Source organism: Gracilinanus agilis, chromosome 6, assembly GCF_016433145.1.
Source record: "Gracilinanus agilis isolate LMUSP501 chromosome 6, AgileGrace, whole genome shotgun sequence".
Classification (NCBI taxonomy): Eukaryota; Metazoa; Chordata; class Mammalia; order Didelphimorphia; family Didelphidae; genus Gracilinanus; species Gracilinanus agilis.
Window position 1 is genome coordinate 225,213,380 of NC_058135.1, and position 20,430 is coordinate 225,233,809.

A 20,430-nucleotide genomic window follows, 5' to 3' on the forward strand; every position below is an offset into this window, starting at 1 on the left:
GTGGCAAGAGCTCCTAAATTTTACTATTGTTTCTAATTTTCTTGAACTAGACTTTTTTCCCACCTAGTCTCTGGGTCAAGTGAAAAATTATTAAGCATCATTAAGCAAAGTATCAAGGAGGATGCCATTGAAAGGCGATCTTCTATGAATTGAAAAAAATTTAAGTGTAAATACTTAAACTTTCATTTAAAAAAAATTTTGATGCATGTTGGATTTTCCTAAACTGGGTTAAATCTGAAGTTTAGATTGCTCCTGTGCACACAAAGACATAGAACCTTGCTGGGAAGGGATGGAAAGAGAAGTGGTTTGTAGCTCATAGTGGTGATGTATAAGGTTTAAAGTGGGGAATATAAATCATATAATAGTGCCTTCTGTACAGACAATTTACAAAATGTAATTGGCCCTCCTAGAGCTCTGTTGCTTGTTACCAATTTCCAGGCAGGCTTTTTTGGTATATGAGGACTCTAGAATTTTTCAGTGTTATAGGAAAATATTTCCTGGAGTATTTTATTTGCTTTCTTCAGCAGTATGGATATAATGTCCTTGACCTTGCCTTTCTTCTAAAATAACAGTTTGAAACTTTGTATTTCTAATATCATGCAGCCAGAAAAATCTAGTAAATAGTATTTTATATATACCACCACTGAAATTATAATTATAGCCCCCTAAAAATTACATTCATAAAATCTTACAAAGTAAGAGAAATTGAGGACCCTCCCTCTTCTAAAAAACTACATAGGGCTTCTTGCAAGGGTCTTACTTCTACTGTAATCTCAATAGATTTGAGTCTTTTAATAATTGTTTACTTAGATTTTTCCTGTTGAGTTATTTGAATTGCTATTTTTAAAGCTGCTTGTAAAGGTCACTGTTCTAGAGGATCAGACAGACTATAGTACTTAAAGTGAGAATTATTCCAGCTTACAAAAAAAACAGTTGTGTATAGGTTGCTAGCAATGGGAGATAATAATATAGTATAAAATATTAAATTTGATTAGCGAAAATTAAAGTCTATTTTAATCGGCAAGAATACTTGGTCCATAATACAAATAACTGAGATTTCATTTTGCATCAAAATTTATTTTGGCAGCAATTTGGATAGACAATGAATTTAAAAAATTATTTCATGTAATTTTTTAAATAACAGGACAATTTAACCTTTTCTCCCTTCAATTCAAAGGAACATAGATTATTTTTTTTTAATTTTATTTAATTGATTAAGAAAATTTTTCCATGGTTACATGATTCTTATTCTTTCCCTCCCCTCCTCTCACTCCCCTCCCATAGGCGACATGCAAATCCACTGGGTTTTACATGTGTCATTGATCAAGACCTATTTCCATATTATTGATATTTGCACTAGGGTGATCATTTAGAGTCAACATCCCCAATCATATCCCCATTGACCCATGTGATCAAGCAGTTGTTTTTCTTCTGTGTTTCTACTCCCACAGTTCTTTCTCTGGATGTGTGGATAGCATTCTTTCTCATAAGTCTCTCAGAAATGTCTTGGATCATTGCATTGCTGCTAGTCGAGAAGTTCATTACATTTGATTGTGCCACAGTGTATCTGTCTCTGTGTATAAGGTTCTCCTGGTTCTGTTCCAAAGGAGCATAGATTATGATCTGGAAGAGAATTTTGGAAAGTTACTTAATCCAACCCCTTAATTTTTTATAGATAAGGAGACTGAGGTCCAGAAGGGTTAATAAAACTTGCCCAAGATCAGTGGGGAAAGAGAAAGAGAAAAACTTGGATCTTCCAATGCCAGATATAGTGTTCTTTCCATTGAATATTGCTGCCTTCCATATTGAATTCATTTGGGGATTTAATCTTTGTATACAATACAGTGCCCAACATGTGCAACACTAGGTGCTTGGTGGTTGGTTGTTGTTCCTCTTACTCTAATAGGATCAAATTGACATCACTAAGGTGATATCTTTTGACTCTTGCATAAATTGAGTTGAAGTGAGGCACCTTTGCACAAAGTCATCAGCCTCACTCTCTTTTCCAGAGTCATCAGAGTTCAGTGACAAGACAAAAATCAGGACATCTGGTGAGGGCAGTGAATGACCTCTGAGTCTTCAGTGTTTAACCAAACTTTAAGCACTCCGCTGTGCCTGCTTCAGCTGCCTTCTTGGCTATTGAACAAATTGTTCTTATAAGAACCTTCCACGGAGGGTAGCCTTCACATGCTTGGAGTAGACACCCCCTTCTAAATCACTGATGGGTTTGAGGCTTGTCAGTTACCTTCAACCTGGTTTAGCCCTCCTACTGAGATGGTTTACTATGGGTAAACACTGGGTATGACCACTGCACATGCAGTGTGTAAGGGGTCCATGGAGAGATTTCAGAGCCTGGGAAAATTGGATTGGGGGGAAATTACAGCTTTTATTTCACTAATCTTTCATTAGAATTCAGCATTTCCTTAAATTATTAATTTTAAAAAAACATTATTTTGAAATTAGGTATATAAGATTCCTAGACTGCAAAGGGAATTGATGACACAAAAAAAGGTCGAAGAACCTCTGGGCCATTCCAAGCTTTGGAGATATCCAGGCAAAAAGCTAAACCAATTAGCATTGGTACAATAAACTAATAGAGAGATGGCATCTTAAAGGAGTACAAAGAATTTTAGAAACTTAACCGTTCTATTTTTCTGAAAGGAAGATAGAATATTGAAATTTTTCTATTCCTATAAGATAGGTTTTGTGCCATAAGAAACTTGTTATTCAAAGGTATAAGTACTCTTTGTAGATTCCCCCCAAATCAAACTCTGTGCCACATCCTGAATATTATATAAAAGAAATCAAGTTAATATGAACACTTTTGGCAGCCTTGATGGGAAAGGGGTGGTTGAAAGAGAAGTTCTCAAAAGGGTTGATTGCATGAATTTAGAAAGGGTACATTTTAGTTCTTCAGCATGGTGACTGGAAGTAACAGTGGTGTTAATATTACTAATCCATTTATATAGTGTTTTAAAGGCTTACAAAATGCTTTCCTTACTATGAATTGGATGGTGTATTATTATATCACAGACAATAAGATTGAAAGCTCATAGAGATTAAATAACTTGTCTCCATTCCCCTTAGCTTGTAAGAGTCATCTGAGATTTCTGACTTCAAGATCAGTGTTCTTTCATTAGACCTGGCTACCTCTTTATGAGTTGACAGAGTATATCAGCACTAGTTGATGAGCCATCACCCTTTTCCTCCCCCACATGGATGCCCAGTGTTAATTTGAGTAGTTCCTGTACTAGTGTTCTTTTTCTTCAGGGGTTGCAGCAATATTAGAGAAGGCAGAGAGGAGTCTGAAAGACAGAAATAAAGAGAAGATAGTGTATAACAAAAAAAGGAGGTAGAAGATGGTGTATCAAGTTCTGGGAATGTCTGCCAGTTCAGTTTGCCTGGATTATAAGGTTCATGAAAGGGGTTAGTATGAAATAAGGCTAAGAAAATTGTGAGTCACATAGGAGAGGGTTTTCTGTTCCACTCTTAAAGAACCTTTTTTATGTTATCCTATGGACAACTTGGCACCACCCAAGGTTTTTGAGCAAAGGAATGACATGGTCAGACCTGTATTTTAGAAAAATTATTTGGGCAGCTGTTTTGAAGTATTAGATAGAAGAGAAGCTGGACACAGTCACCCAAGACTAAGGTAGGTGTTAAGGGTCTGAAGTAACTATAGCAGTGAAGGGGGCACATAGCAAAACTGATGAGGTAGAGTCAGCAAGACTTTGAGAAATGATAGAATATAGGAATTAAGGGAGAGGAAAGAGGCAGTGATAATTCTTAATGCCAACCTAGGTGATTGAAGGGATGGTGATATTCATGAATTCCATTTGAGATGTACAGATGTATCAAGTTTGAGATGTACATAACTAATGTTACTTTAGCTCTTTATTGGTTTTTCTTTTTTAATTGCTATGTTCCTTTTTCCTTCCCTGGTGCACATGTTACCAGAAATTATTATCAAGTAGTCAAATTAATATCTCTGGATATGTCTACAAGTCAGTCCCAGTTCTGAGTTGAAGTGGTAAAGCACATTGCCTTTATCTATTGGGCACTTTCTGAGAAGCAACAGATGTGTTTGTTCTCATTAATTCTTCCGGTTTGTGGTTTATTGCATCATATTGGAGCAGATTCTTATACTCCAAGAGCTTTTGAGAGGTGAGAACTGGCTTAGTTAGTTTTGTTTGCCCTAGGTAAATGTGACGTGTCTGGACCAGACTCTTGTGCAACTGTCTTTACTAAATGGGGTTTCTTTCTGTATGAAAATATTTTCTCTAGAAAAAAAGTTGTTTCTCCTTGGTTTCTATAAGCCTAGGAAAGAGCCCTAGTTTCTTCTCTTGGTACACTTAAATAAGAACTCCTCTATCAAAGAATATCAGCCACTGTGAGTAGAATAGCTTCATAACAAAGTGATGTAAAAGTTATAAACAGAGAAAACTTTTAAGTTTATGTTCAAAGCCCTTTTGAACTTGCCCCCACCACATACATTTCCAGTCTTCTTACACCTTAGATTAGAGCATGATCTTCTTGCTTTTCCTCATGCACACTCACTGTCTCATCTCTGGACCTCTTTACTGGCTGACCTTCATGCATGGAGTGTTTTCTCATCTCTGCCTCAGCTTCTTTCAAATTCCAACTAAAATCCCACCTTCTATGGGAAGCTTTTTCCAAGGCTTCTTAATTCTAGTGCCTTTACTCTGTTGATTACATCCTATGCATGTTTGTACATAGCTGAGTGTTATTTCTCCTTTAGACTGTTAGCTACTTGAGAGCCCACTATGTCACTAGTGTTTAGTACAGTGCTTGGCACAGAGTTGAAGCTTAACTAATATTTATTGGCTAGGTAGTGTCTATACAGATCTGAGGTGATAGAATCTTTTTGACTTGTCAGACCTATAGATAGCAGGTCATTTTGGTTTAATGAAGAGTACTGGATTTGGATTGAGAGTTACCTGGGTTGCATCCTAGTTCTAATTTCTAATTATTTCATCTTGGGCAAATCACTTATTTTTGGGGGACCTCAGTTTCTTCTGTAAAATGAGGGAATTGGAGTTATTAAAAATACTAGATACTCTCTAAAGTCCCTCCCAGCTCTGAATCTATAATCCTATATATTATTAATGTAAAGTAAAACAGACAGAATTTTATTATTCAGAACTCTTTGAGATAGTGTGCATTTTATGCATTTATAATAAGAAACTACATTTCCACTAAACATTACACAAGAGGGAAAATGCAATCTAAAATTCTTTGTTCCAGGTAGCTTCAACCCTGAATCTTTGCCTAGAAAGGTGGCTTTACTTCAACATCTGGAGAAAGAGAAAAGAGTCTATTGAAGGCAAAATTGCTTTTAGAAAAAAAATTTTTTTTTGCAAATAATTCATTCATGTACATGAATACAGAGAAATCTGAAAGAATTTTAGAACAATGACAAAGTGGGGTTGCGGGGAAAAAGACCTGGCTTTGCTAGAACATCCTCCCCCAGGAAATTTGAACAGATAGTTTCCTCTGGGTTTCAGTTTGGTTATCTTTAAAATCTTTAAAATTTATAATCCTTCTGAAGATTTTAAATGAGATAATATATATGCAAGCATTTTATAAATTTCAAAGACACATTTATTTAGGTTCTGAAGACAATACATTTCAGGGTTGGGGCCTTTTTTTTTTTTTTAAATTAAAAAAATAACTCAAGTTATTTTTTAAAAAGCCATGACATCTACTGCTCCCCATTGCCACTACTTGGCTGTATGGCCTTGAAAAAATCACTTAACTTCTGAGAAACATCATCTTGATTGAACTAGATAGATTCTAATAAGGCCCCTTCCCCCTCTCAGATTCTCTAATGCTATGATCCTTAGCCCTTTCCTTAGCAAAAGAGTGAGTTGGTTTTTCCTGCACTTAATTTCTAAATGATGACTCAATATCCCATAGACATTTATTAAGCACTTAACTATGTATATAGATCCTGGCTCTGAGCTTGAGGTGGATTCAGTTTAAGTTTGATAACATCTAGTTGTTCCTTCAATATTAGTCACATTTTCCTGATTCATGGGGGAAAGAGGAGTGAGTGGTGATAGAAGATGGGTAGGCTCTAGTGAAATTTTAGGAACATTGAAGATAGCTTTGATTGTATGAATAGAAAGCCAGAGGGTTAGCTACCTCCTTAGATCTCTCAAGTTAGTCATTTTGTGACCTGTTTTTAGCAGGCATGTAGGGTTGGTGCACTCATATCTTGTAAACTGTACTTTTCCCCTCGAGATTTTCTAATACTAGGAGAGGTTGACTTTGTAGAGAGGAAGAATTTCACCTTTGAAGTGAAAAGTTGCTTGTGTTGCCTATAGGCAGGCTTATAACGGGTTGATGGCTTCTAAGTGGCCAAAAAAAGCTACACAGAGTTTTTTGTGCTAGTTCTATTAAAGCTACTGAATAATATTTTCATCTCAGCTCTATATGCAGTACTCATAAATATCAGGTAAAACTTTGAATTGTAAGACTGATTTTTAAAAAATTTATTTTTAATAGCTTAAAGGAGTATTCTTCAAAGTGTTGCCCTTAAAACACCATTGCATGCTGATATCAGCAAGGCTGCCAAGGCTTACTGTCTGAAATTGGTTTCATAGCCACAGAAAATCAGCTTGCACATTTTATAATGTGCAGTATATATATATATTTAGTACTGTATTTTACTAGTACCTTAGGAACACAATATAATTTTCCTCTGCTCAAGACAGTTAAAAAGTACTATTTGTACATGGGTTCCATCAAATACATCTTTGTTAAGGCAGCTTTCTGGTAAATTAATACTTTATATGGAGCATATATCTTACAAAAAAAGAAAATTGAAACTAGAGACTTAGTGCTTTTGAAGTACATCTCTTTGTCCTCTTGGTGTATGGCCAAGATGAAACCGGTTTACCAAAGCACTCTTTCCCCATGCTGTAGTTGGTGCCTTCCGTTTGCTACAATGCTAAAAGTCTCAAATAGATTTTAGCTATCCTTGATTTTTTTCATAGGACCATAGGTTTAGATTTGGAAGGAATCTTGGAGATCATGTAGTTCAACCTCCTCATTGTACATATGAATTTAGGTCCAGAGAAATTAAGCGACTTATCCAAGATTACACAGTTAGTAGCATTTTTCAAGGGGAAACTTCTTTAGGACTTTATTCTTGTAAACTATAATTCTATTAAGTTGTAACATGTAAAATGTGACATGGTCACCCAAACCCAGCTTTCCCCTTAAACTGCCTGTTTTTCTTGGCTGTAAGTTTGTTGTTTCTGGCCCAGGCACCATGAGCTAGTCATTTTTATACATCCTGTTTTCTGCTTTCACAATGAATAGCTTTGAAAAATCCGCCTCATTCCAGATTTTGCCACTGAGCTAAAGGTTAGCTTCCAGGAGTTATAGTAGATATTTGAAGGAAATTTGTGGCTTTTGTGTTCCTAGGATTTTGTTATTATCGTTGTCACCATTTTAATGATTGAGCCTGATAGATTGCTAATGATGATTGGTGAGATTTATCTTTGAAACATGATAATTAGTGTTTGACACTAAGAAAGGAAGTGTTTTTTTACATTGAATTTTAACTTGGGAGTTACAGAAGTAGAGAGCAAAGTTTTTCCTGTGATTCCCATTTATTGAGGGGACACTTTGCAATTTAACCTTTATGTTGCACCTTGACCATACCTCACCCCTAACACTGTGAGACAAGTAGGGTGAATACTATACCTGTTTTTCCAGAGAAGTAACTGAGTCCCAAAAGGAAATAGTAACTACCTCACAGCTAATGACCAACTGTAGGTCAGTTTGCATAATGCAGAAAACAATTTATATTATTTAATGTCTTGATACTTTAACAATTTCACTGAGAATCTTAAGACATACTTTACCATCTTCTCTCCTAAGACAACAAAAAGCCAGGGGTTTCTTGAAGACCTATTTTTTTTTCTTTCTGTTTGAGCCAAGGCTGTGGTGTTTGGTTTTATGAAGTGGGTGATAAATAACACCTGCTATTTAACTAGTTCTTTAAAAGATCTTTAAGGAAATCATTTCATACCAAGTATTACACATTGGTTTTAGATATAAGCATCTGAAGTTTCACTATATTTTGCATGGATTCTGCAGATATACATGTTATAAAATTAAAAGATGTTTCTGAGGCCTCCCTCAGGTTTGTTTAACCTTAGCTTTTTGGTAAGGAGAAACAAACAGATGTCACCCATAAGAGATTACTTTTCTTGGACAAAGTACAGGCAGACTCTTAGAGAGATGAATTTTCATTTTATGTTGGTGCAAGATAAAAAGATATTTTAGTTAATGCCTCTGCTTCAGAAGCAGTATTTCAGACCCAAATAATAAATGAGCATACATCTTTTCAATTGCCAGTTTTTAAACAATAAGCCAAAACACAAATTGTTAAAAAATGGCAGAATGAATTTTCAGGACCTCACCTTAAAATGTCTGACAGGTACAAAATGGAAAAAGACAGCCCATAGAACTGTTATTGAACTCTGAGAAACCTGTCATATTTAGGTTAAAGAAGGTGCTGTTTTAGGCACAAAAACATCTATAGCACAAGTATGCACAAACCTCTGCCCTATGCAAATATGGAGTTGTTTTACCCCACACATTAGACTTGTGACTAAAAAGTCACATTTCATTCACCCTTGGCTATACACCTTTTTAAAAAGCTACTTCTATTGGTGGGTTCTGGATTTGAATCTGTTTTTATAAATGTAAGCTCCTAGATCCTGCTTATAATAGTGTTAAGATAATGTTTTGCTATGATGCAAATTGGAGTTAGAAGATTGTTTTAGACACTTAATAGTAGTTCTGCATTTTGCCTTGTGTTAAAGGTTGTTTTGCCAATTCAGGTTTACAAGAGTTGAACAGAACTTCTCTTACTCAAAAGTAGAGGCTGCTATATCAAAGAAATTTTGGAGCTTCTGTCCAGATTTTTTTTCCTAAAAATGTTTTGGGAGGGGCAGTCTTTTTAAAATTTGAAGTGTATGGAAAACTCCCAAGCTAAGTATAATAAAAGATCCTTAGGGAGCAAAAAAATCTTTTGGAACTTTGTCATTAATTCATAGAATCCTCAATGATGTCTGACTTCTGCTTGAAGACTTCTAGTGCATCTATGAACTTAACCACCCCAAGGAAGTGCCCCTTGCAGAGTAGTTTAGAGCTCTGCTCTCTTATTTGCTCTGTTAGGAGAATTAAATAAAGATGATCTGATTTTTCTTTCCATAAGTATATATACATTTTTTGGTTTATCTGGTTCTTGTGTGTTTATGGATGTTCTTTTTTTTTTTTTTTAAGAGAAGGGGTCATGTAATAAAGGGATCCTGTGGCCATAGCAATTAATGGATTAAGCCTTGGCATTTTGGTTCTTAGAAGAACTAGAATTTTGGTATGTCAAAAATAAAAAGAAAGGGTCAAAAGTTTAGTGATGCTCGGAAATGTGAATTTAAATTCAAGAATTTAAAATACTGTGATAAAGCTTTCGTTCTTGTTAGCATTATGGGTTATTATTATTATTATTATTATTATTATTATTATTATTCCTATTGACTCCCAGAGGAGCATAGGGTCGCAACCATCTCACGCCAACGGACTCTGTTCTGGGCAACTTCCCCCAACTGGGCCCATGTCACTCCGAAGGTCCCTGTCTTGTTCTCAGCATATCTCCGCCAGGTCTGCCATCGGATGTCCAAGATGTGACGCAGGCACCCGTCAACAAAGACCTGGAGTTTGTTGGCTTTTGCCAGCACGCGTCATGGACTCTGTTGGAGAGCAATCTTCCAGACTAGGCGATCCTTGATTTTGTTGGTTTAATGAGGTTGCAGTTTCTTTAGCAAGTAAGATTTTTACCGGGTGAGGTTGCTAGCCTCGCGCCCAACCCTCCTCCTTTTTCAGCCGGGCTTGGGACCGTCCTTGGCGGAGTTAGCATTATGGGTACAGAGTATTAATTGTTGAAATTTTTGTTTTGAAGATACCATTCCTAAAGTTACAAATGTCTAGTGTCTCAAAAAGACCTGACAATCATCTCCACCCATGCTTAGTCTAAGGGTACCTTGCAGCCCATTGTCTCCCTCCCCCCACCCCCCAGCTCACTTTTATGTGTTGTCTTTCCCCATTATATTTTACACACACACACACACACACACACACACACACACACGTTATTTTATACTTAATGAGAGCAAGACCTATTTTTTTGTTCGTATTTGTATTCTCTGTGTTTAGCACAGTGCCTTTTGCTCAGTAAATGTTTGTTGACTGACTGGCTGAATGCAGCCTTAGAAATTTACTTGCTCTGTGTGTACTTCAAGACAAATCACTTTAATATTTCTCAACTTCTCTCTCCCCATCAGCAAAACAAGGATTACTATAGATAGCATCTACCTCACAGAGTTGTGGGTAAATAAAATAAGTACATTTTCAAACCTGAAGCACTATAGAAATATTAAATATTGTGGCTAGCCTTGTTGGTATCTTATCCCCCTATTAGGCAGGACCCTGTATATACTAAGCTTTGTATCTCCTCTAGTCCTAAGCAAAGTGCTTAACACACAGTAGGCACTTAATATTGCACTATATCGTATCAGACCATCATGTGATTTAAAAATCACCTATTCCACCGCTGAATGATATCAAAAGCCTTTCAGGAGGGCCCTCTCATCTGTCTTAATCACTTCATTGAGAATAAGTCATTGAAAAAAGTCTCTAAGGTAGGTTGGTCTGGTAGAGAATGGTATTTCACAGAGAGCTCTCAGGCCTTGAATTAGTTCTTTCATAGATTTTGTTTAACAGCCTGTCATCAGTAAATGACAATTTTTAAATGATAGCACTTGGCATATAGCATATGCTACAAATGTGGGATTTCCTAGGCTGCTACTAGAGTTTGGGAGAGTTTTAATTCCCCCCAGAGCTTTGCCTTTTTTTAAAAAAAACAATTTTACACAATTAAAACATTTTGCATAGTCATTCACTGTGTTGTTGCCATTAATTTATTTGACACTACGAAGGTGTGATTCATACTGTTTTAAGATTCGTTTGAAAGCCTAGTTAATATTAAGCATATACTATTCTAACCTGCAGAACATAAAGGTGTCTAACTTGTGGACTTTACAACAAACATCTAGGTAATTAATATATATTAGCACTCATTCATTTGGTTCTTGGAAATAAATGTTTAACAAGTTGACTATTTCATCTAATGATTTTTGTTTTGTGTAGGTTTGTATAATAGCCCAGGCCTAGATTAAGAGATCTTGGTTGTATATCCAGCTCAGCCCTAAGTTCATAGTTTGACCTTAGGCATAGGAGAGGTACTTGGGCAAGTCATTTCTTGTACTTCCTCACTTGCTACTCATCTTTCAGCCCTTTGCTAGTTACCTTTGGATCCAACCACTTGAAATGAAATTGTTTTCTCCAGGGTTAATGATAATCTCATCACTGTTTAGTTTCATGATTTTTCTGATTCTTCATCCTACTTAGCTTCCCCCCCCCCCCCCCCATTACATGATTGACTACCCTTTCTCAGTCAATCAACAAACTTTCTTAAGCATTATATGCTAGATTCTCTACTGAGGAGGAAAGAAGCAAAAGTAAAAGCAGTCCCTTGTCCTGAAGGTCTTTAGATCCTAATGAAAAGATAATATATCTACATACATAATACTGCAGTAGTTCTGCACCTATTAGGAAAGGTCTAGTTCAATTGAAATGGCACAGTTGCCAGAAATGCTTTCTTTTAATGTAATTTTGCCCAGGGAATGTTGTTTCAAGAGACCCTACCTTCCACTACTGCACTAAATTGGTCTAGCAGATTCTAGGGCTTTGGGCAATATCACAGTCAGGACTTAACTCCTTCAACTCTTCAGGTTAGTCAGAAATGTCACTGGACTTGAGATTTAGGTTTCTCTACAGAGAGTAGACCTGTAGAAATAAAGAAAACAAGAATTATTATTGCAGGTAGGTAAATCTCCTTATTTTAGCTAAATTAAAATTTAACTTTGTGAACCTTGGTTTTAGCGTTCAATGCTAAAATTAAAGTATTAAAAATTTTACAAATAAATACTTTTATGGGAAATATTCTTTACAAGTATAAGCATCAGCATTTTTCTTATTTTTTAAAAATAGAGGATCTACTTCCTGTTGTTTTTGCATTGGATTATTTAGGACTAAAAATTAGATCTTTCTTAACCTTTTCCAATGTTTCCCTACTAATAATTATCTTCAATTCATTGTCCACTTACTATGTGAAGGAGACTTTGCCATGGATGAGAAATGCAGAGACATAAGAATCTCTGCTTGCAATTTGAAGGGCTTGTAAGTTATCATGCAAAATATACTTCTGTATTGGTCATTATTGTTAGAGAATATTCATATAAAGCCAAAACCACAAATAAACTAAAGTGAAAGATAATATGCTTTGATCTTCACTCTGACTTCAATAATTCTTTCTCAGGAGGTATATAGCATTCTTTGGCATAAGTCCTTCATAATTGTCCCAGATCATTGCATTGTTGAGAGTAACTAATCCTTTCACAGTTGATCATTATACAGTATTGCTGTTACTGTGCAGAGTGTTATCCCAGTTCTGCTTATTTCATTCTGTATCAGTTTATGTAGATCTTTCCAGCTTTTTCTGAAATCATACTGCTTATTTCTTATAGCATAGTATTATTTACTAACCGACATGTACTACAGTTTGTTCAGCCATTCCACAAATGATGGGCATCCCTTCAATTTCCAATTCTTTGCCATCATAATAAAAAGAGCTGCTATAAATATTTTTGTGCAAGTAGGTTCTCTCCCCCTTTTTTATGATCTCTTTGGAATACAGACCCAGTAGTGGTATTACAGGGTCAAAGGGTATGCACAAGTGGTCAGTCTTGTTAAGGGTAATACTTGATTGCCTTTGGTTCAGTTGTATTCCCTCAGAGCATGTTGCTCATACCTTTAGGGACATGCCACCCTCATGTCCACACAAAGAAAAGCAACACAAACCTGACTGCCCATCTCTTATTTTAAACACCTTCATAGTATGCTGTTGTCAGACTCTTGTTTCTTCGATCTATATAGGTCAACAAGCATTTATTAGATAACTACTGTGTATGCCCCAGAGACCATGCCAGATATGGGGGGGGAAACAAATAAAACAATCTCTACTTTCAAGGAGCTTCTCAGGGAAACAATATATACATATGTAAATATAAATATAATAAATATAAATGTTTTAACATAGTTAAAGATGGTTGGTGGGATGAATCTTGTCCTGCTTCATCTTGATCTCCATCTTGGACTCTCCATCATTTTAATTTATTGGGAAGTAAGATTTTATCTCCCTTCCTTACCTCTGAGTCTTTCCTTTGAAATCTTTTAGTTTTTTGATTGGTCATGTTCTTACTTCCATGTGGTCCTTTGGCATGTAACTAATACATATAATACAGGGATTCTTAACAAAACAAAAAAAACTTTTAAAAGTATTTTGATAACTATATTTCAATATAATTGGTTTCCTTTCTAATCTTATAAATTTTATTCATTTAAAAACATTATTCTCATATAACCATGGAAAAATATCTAAAAATTTAAAAAAACATGAAAACAAAAGTATTATTTTGAGAAGTTATATAGACTTCACCAGATGTCCAGGTATCTATGACACACCAAAGACTAAGAACACCTCCTGTAAAGTTTTAGCAAAATATATTATGAGATAGGATGGGGTGTTCAGGAATATTGCCAAACAAGCAGAAACTTGACAAATGTACTTCCATCTATTGGGTGGGTGAGGTATATTAAATCTCTCCAATAGAGGTTATACTTTGTGGTTCCACCAGTTACAGAAAAGCTTTCTTAAATTTCAGAGCAGATTAGATAAGTGTTAAATACTTTTTATAAGAAATGTTCTTTTTATAAAGAGAGTTCCTTGACTAGAATTTCCCATCTTTGAATTACTAATTAATTTATAGAATATGAAATGGGGCAGGCACACCTAGTTCTTTGGGCACTCTCAGAAAGATCATGATGACAGAGGGGAGCAATTTTCACTCACACTTTAATAAACAAAGAGTGAAGGGGCAAATGGCACAGAAAATACAGAGATAAATGGCACAAAGTGGGATACAGAGGTAGATGGCATGAAATTGGGTTTGAGTGGTAGAAGAAGGTAGGCAAGGAAAAGAAAGAGGGAGTGTGGTGGAAGCACAAAGAATCACTCACATAACCATGGATTTGAGTTAGAACCACCCAGTTAGTCACTAGACTAATTGAAATAATAAGATAGATAGATAGATAGCGATATAAGGTCCTATACACTAAAAGCTGCCTATATATTTTAATTAATAGAGTGCTTTTTTGTTTTTTACAGAATATTCAAAGCAATTTTGCAAAGTCAACAATGACTCACTTTTGAGTCAACTCACTGCACTGATCCTTGTAGAATAAGTAATTTGGGAAAGCCAGGGCTTCTAAGGACTTACTTCTTCTTCTTCTTCTTCTTCTTCTTCTTCTTCTTCTTCTTCTTCTTCTTTTTTTTTTTAGGACTTCTTAAAGCAGCAAATTTATTCCTGCCAGTTTTTGATAGAAGTCTTATATTAAATATATTATAATTCACTGCTTTCTTAAGAACTTCTTTCAGTGGATGATCTTCATTAGTGTAGATACTAACACATTCACACCTCACACCTTTTCATTCTGTGTGGTTCATGTTTTGTCACAGACTTTCCCATAGAGGGATCTTAGTAAGCCCAAGTCAGCCTTCTAAGACATATGTTCTATACATACACACATATATTTATTTTTTGGCTACCAGTACATTACAAAGTCTGTTATCCCTAGCTTTCTGCACTGTCCAATCTCATCCTTTTCCAATTGACATTTCATCAACGTTTTATACTTATGCCACTTAATGCACATAAGTCATACCTTATTTTTTGTAGCCAATTCATGCCCACCAAGTGTCTTCTGAAACTGAAGATTGTTAAGAAATGGATTTCAATTGGAAGCTTTATTAAATAGAATCTCCTTAGTACTATTGAGAACCAGTACTTTAAAGTTGGTATATAGTTTAGAAGAAGGAGCAGTCAGTCAATCAAGAGTCAATAGCCATTCATTTAAATACCCCATGTTGGGCAGCTGGGTAGCTCAGTGGATTGAAAGCCAGGCCTAGAGACAGGAGGTCCTAGGTTCAAATCCGGCCTCAGACACTTCCCAGCTGTGTGACCCTGGGCAAGTCACTTGACCCCCATTGCCCACCCTTACCACTCTTCCACCTATAAGTCAATACACAGAAGTTAAGGGTTTAAAAATTAAAAAAAACAAAAACAAAAAAATAAATACCCCATGTTATGTGACTGGCACTAGCCTAAGTACTAAGTGTGATTTAAGGGGTCATTATTTTCATTTTACCTATAGAGCATGACAGAGGACTGGTGAGCTTTCTTCACTGAAAATAATTCAGTTAAAAAACAGGCATTAAACTGATATGAAAGGTAGCAGTATTTTTCATGAAGCTTATATTCTGTGTTGGGGTAGGAGTTGGAGAGGCACAAAAGGAGGAATTATAATTTGTACACAAATAAATTTATGAAGGGAAAAAGAAAACCAGTGTGGGTTGTGGGGTGGGATTAAGGTGAGGCTTCTGTAAGAAGGCCTGGAAGGAAGATAAAGACTCATTTGGGATGATCTATCAGTGAAATGCAAGTGCACAAATACCTCCTGGACTTTAAAGGTCAAAGGCCAAGGCCCTTGTCTTTTATACATAACAGAAAGGTTAGATCAGTGACTACTAGTCTCTTGATTTTTTCAATTCACCTAAGGGTATTTCCAGTTTTGACTTTTCTTTATTCTGTCTGCTTAAAATCTACATTGTTTAATGGAAATATAATTGGAATTGTAGTCAGAAGGCCTGTATGCAAGTCCCATTTCTGACCCAAAGTAGCTATTATTATTGAACAAGTCATTCAAGATCTGAGCCTCAGTTTCCTCTACAACATAGGAATAATGCAATTTATACTCTGGTTGTGTGAGGAAAATGCTTTTTAAACCAAAAACATAAATAACAAAGCATTTATTAAGTGTCTTCTATGTGCTAGGCACTATTCTTGTCACTGGGCATTGATACAAAGAGAGAAAACAATCCTTGCCCCTAAGGAGTTTACATTTTATTGGAGTAGGTAATATATACATATATATACACACACACACACATATGTGTATATATACATATACTTATATAAATACACAGAAAATTTTTGGGAGGGGTAGCACTAACAGCTGGAGGCACCAGGAAAGGATTCTTTTACCAGGTGGCCCTGGACCTGAGTTTAGAAGGGAAAAGGATCTAATCATGTCATTCCTCTACCAAAAAAAAAAAAACAAAAAACCTTTACCCAATCCTGCTTACTCACTGATTAAAGCTAAAACTTCTTAGTCAAGTGACAGCTTTCCACAAATTATTATAACTACTTCTCCAGTTCTTTTATTTCTTCTCTCAATATTCTCTACACCTTGATGTCATTCAAATATTATTTTGCTCATACCCACTCTGGGCCTTGAATGCCCTTTCTCTCATAGGTCTCCCTGTTGAAATTATTAATAAAAGAGTGAGATTTAAAGCTGGAAGGAACCTTAAAGATTATCTTTAATTAATGACCCTTTAATTGTATAAATTCAGGTGTCTAGGACCCAGAATGGTTACTAAAAGTCATATGAGTAATATGGTTTTCAACAAGGTGTTCTGGCTCCAAATCCAGTTTTTTGCTTCATTTTTTATATTGTCACACTGTTTATCCATTCTTCAAGACTCAGTTCAGACACTATCATTTTATCGAATTGCTTGATTACATTCCTTCCTTCCCCCTTCTCTTTTAAGCTTATCATTTAAGATTTTGTATTTATAGTCAAGGGTGCATAACCTCTAATAGATTATAAACTCTAGGAATGCAGAGACCTTGACTTTTTTATTTTTATGTCTGGCTCAGGACTGAGCATAATGCTCTTCAAATACTTTAAAAATATTTGTTAAGTTAAACCAAATTATAGACTTGTGGTAATAAACTAGTTGAAGAGACCATTTATATATATATGAATAATCAGTATTTTTTACAGTATAATCTATCAATTAGTCTAATGATCACAGCATATTTTCGGTTTAGAAATGCTAAGTATACACAGTTGAAGCAGTTATGGTAGTAATGCCATCATAATTTTGGTGGGAAATTGAGGTTCATGGATAAGGATTATATGGATAGAAACCTGGTGTGGGCATCTATAGGGAAGGACACCCCTCAGGATGACACAGCAGGACCTGAGGTACACAGAGGAACCAAACCTGTTGAAGCTTTGATTACTGATGATTTTATATTGAATACTTCTATTGGCAATGGTGTTTGTGAAGTGGTTGCTTTAACAGGATAGGAACAAGCATCCCAAGTATTGATTATTTAAATCTAATTTCTACATGGCATAATTAGAAAGCTAGCTATAATTAGTAACCACATATGCTGTGGTTTTCTTCATTTCTATTAATAAAGACTTCTCACTGGTGGAAAAAGACAATATTCTTTCTTAAATATAATAGAAGGCTTATGATCATAGATTATAGATAGTACTGGACATCTCTAGAGGGCATTGAATCCCCCACCCAAATTCCAAACATAGTGGAATTGATAGGAAACTGAAACCTCTTCGGATAGGTACCAAGGACCTATTCCAAAGTCTTTATAACTCTTGTAGTTATTACACTTTACCCAGTGAGTTAGTGTCATGACAAAAAGAGTGTGCTGGCTCTGTGGCACTCAACTGAAAATTAGAAAGGTTGGCATAAGCCCTATTACAAAACAACAGTCATAAGAATGTTAGTGAGAGAAGTCTTTGTTTTCTCAAATACATTTAGATAATGTTAAGGGCCTGACTTGAAGCTACCAGAACCAGTAAATTCAGAGTTAAGGCTTCTCACTCCGTCTAGCACTCCCATGGCAGTGCCTGGCCATTCCAGCACTGGGTCACAGAAAAGGAAGTCCATGCACTGCCCTCAGACCCATCCAATATTCAGGCAAAAGATTCATCTGATGACTGCCGCCTAGTGTTCCAAGTAGGTCAGCACTGACCACCCCTGCCAAGCTCTGGAATGGACCAGGTATGGCTTAACCTGCCATTGGTAGCAATTGAATGTGACTGGATGGTGATGGCATCGCAAGTCTGGTGGAGAACCAACAGGGATGGGGACAAGGTTAAGGATGCAGTGAGAAGCTTTATCTTTCTTGAATTTCCTGGATTTTGTGAGTTTAAGTCAGACCCTTAATGTTATTTTAATGTATTTTTTGTGTTTAATTTTTAGTAAAAATTTGAACACGATCCAGGCTTCAGTGGTTGCAGTGGATAAGAAGTTTAAAAGCTTTGGTTCAAGAAAATTTAAAGACATGGAAGTAAGGATCCAGTGACAGGACGCTATTCTCCCTGGGAATTCTGAAGACAATAAAGCGTTGAAAAATCGAATTCATGATCCTGGAACTCGAGCTCATATTAAGAAATGTCAGGTTGGTAGGGGTTCCTGAAGTTTGTAAATAGGCAAAGCTATATCTTTTCCGCCATTAAGAAGAAGTTAGCATTTGGGAATGGGTGCTTTAAATTTTTTCATTTACAATTTGTAATCATATTGCAGACTGTAAAAAACAATAGGTACAGTTCTACTAATGTTTTATCAAAGTTGTTGGGACTTAAGAGATTCTCCTCCCCCCCCCCCCTCATTATACCATTTTCTTTGCTAGTAAAAGATGTCTTCTAACTAAAAGTATTAATCCATTGAGCTTGGGGCATAATTTTGTGAGTTCATGACTTCCAGGGGGAAAATTTCCATTATGTACCAAATACTTTCTCCAAAAAAATTGTTACATAATAGGATGGTAGCTGGGCAAAGATAACATCTTTTGTGTGTTTACTTTCTACCTTAATGTTCATATTGTTGACTGTCTACCTGCCATTTTATCCATATTAAATTTTTCCAAATTTAAAAGTTGTGCTTGAAGATATCTTAGGGTTAGTTTGGGGCACCCAGAAGCTAGATTATCATAATACAGGATGCATGGGAATTCCTGAACCCCAAGTATGGTCAGTGACTAGAAAAGGAATATTCTGAGTCCTCTTGCTGAGCTTTGGAGGAGAGAGTGGTATTTCAACCCTTGCTTTTAGTTATTTTTAAGCTTTTGTCTATCATTATGTTATATTATGACTACTTAAAGGAGTTTTAAAAACTTGATTGTAACTAGATGAAATAGTAATAAAATTTGAAAACTATATTTGAGAGACTAGTTCTGGGAAGAAGAAAATGTAAATAGTAAAATAGGGTTAGGATTCTTATTTTTTGTTTTCTAAAAAGCCATGTATTAATTACCACCAGTCCTACCCAGTCTCTGTGGTCTAAGAGAGATAGCCTCAGGATTAATCTGTGGGATAATTGCTGAAATTTGCCATTCCCCATCTAAGGGTGTGGTATCAGCTAGACTTAGGTAACTTCATTGTGTTCTGTATAATTTATTATTATAATAATATTATGGTCATTGTCCAACTACAAGACTGAAAATTATTATGTTCAAAATTAGAAGTGTGTGTCATTTTTTTTTTTCAAGTGAGTAACTTTTTATGAAGGGTAACAACTAGATGATTTTTGGGGTTGTAGTAACTCAAGAAGGTCATCTACTAAAGCCCTAGAATATGTGTGTCATTTTTCTGGTGGTGATGATCAAATATTTATCTCGCTCATTTATTGAGCAAGCGTGGTTCACTGATACAGGTTATTTAGTGCTAGGTAAACCAAGTCCAACCATGTGCCCTGAGGGCATTATTTTATTATGGGGATAAGAACTGAACCTGTCAATTTGTTGGTCAAGGGAATCTACTAGTGATTAACACCTTCTCTGGAAACTTAGTCTTAGTTGCTTAGAACATTATTGAGGTTAAGTACTGTGCTCAGTAACCCAGACAATGTAATCAAAATCAAGATGAAGTCACATCTTTGCTTCAAGATGAGCTCTCTATTGACTACACCATGCTACATGGTACTGTCACTGATCTTTGTACTGAAGACCCTGAATCATCAAAAATGGAGGCCATTTAAGAAGCAAGAAGTGTGTAAAACATTTTAAGAAAGATTTCTATTTGAAGTGATTAAAAATAAAGTGTTGGTCCTTTAAATGGGGTGAGGTTCAATTAGCTAGAATATTTTCTTATAGGGAATAATCATTTCCTAATGAGGTCGGATAAATGAGGTATGGATACATTATACCAAAAGGATTTGATTTTTGTTTACTTTTTTTAAGTGAGTAAACAAGTGCTTCACTTTATTTTATTTTCTTCTCATCTGTCCTTGAGATTTCTTTTGTAGAATAGTGTTGGTGATTGTAGTTGGAGCTTAAA

At 35.7% G+C, this 20,430-nt stretch overlaps 1 protein-coding gene across 4 annotated transcripts in view; it reads left to right on the forward strand.

Annotated features, from left to right (window-relative positions):
- CTBP1 (C-terminal binding protein 1) overlaps positions 1-20,430 on the forward strand; it is a 317,979-nt gene that overhangs the window by 225,709 nt on the left and 71,840 nt on the right. The window contains exon 2 of one of the 4 annotated variants that reach the window (XM_044682244.1): positions 18,356-18,554. The exons of the other annotated variants lie outside the window; for them this stretch is intronic. Coding sequence (XP_044538179.1) covers positions 18,548-18,554 — 7 coding nt within the window. The 5' untranslated portion in view covers positions 18,356-18,547. The remainder of the gene's footprint in view (positions 1-18,355; positions 18,555-20,430) is intronic. 4 annotated transcript variants of the gene reach the window in all.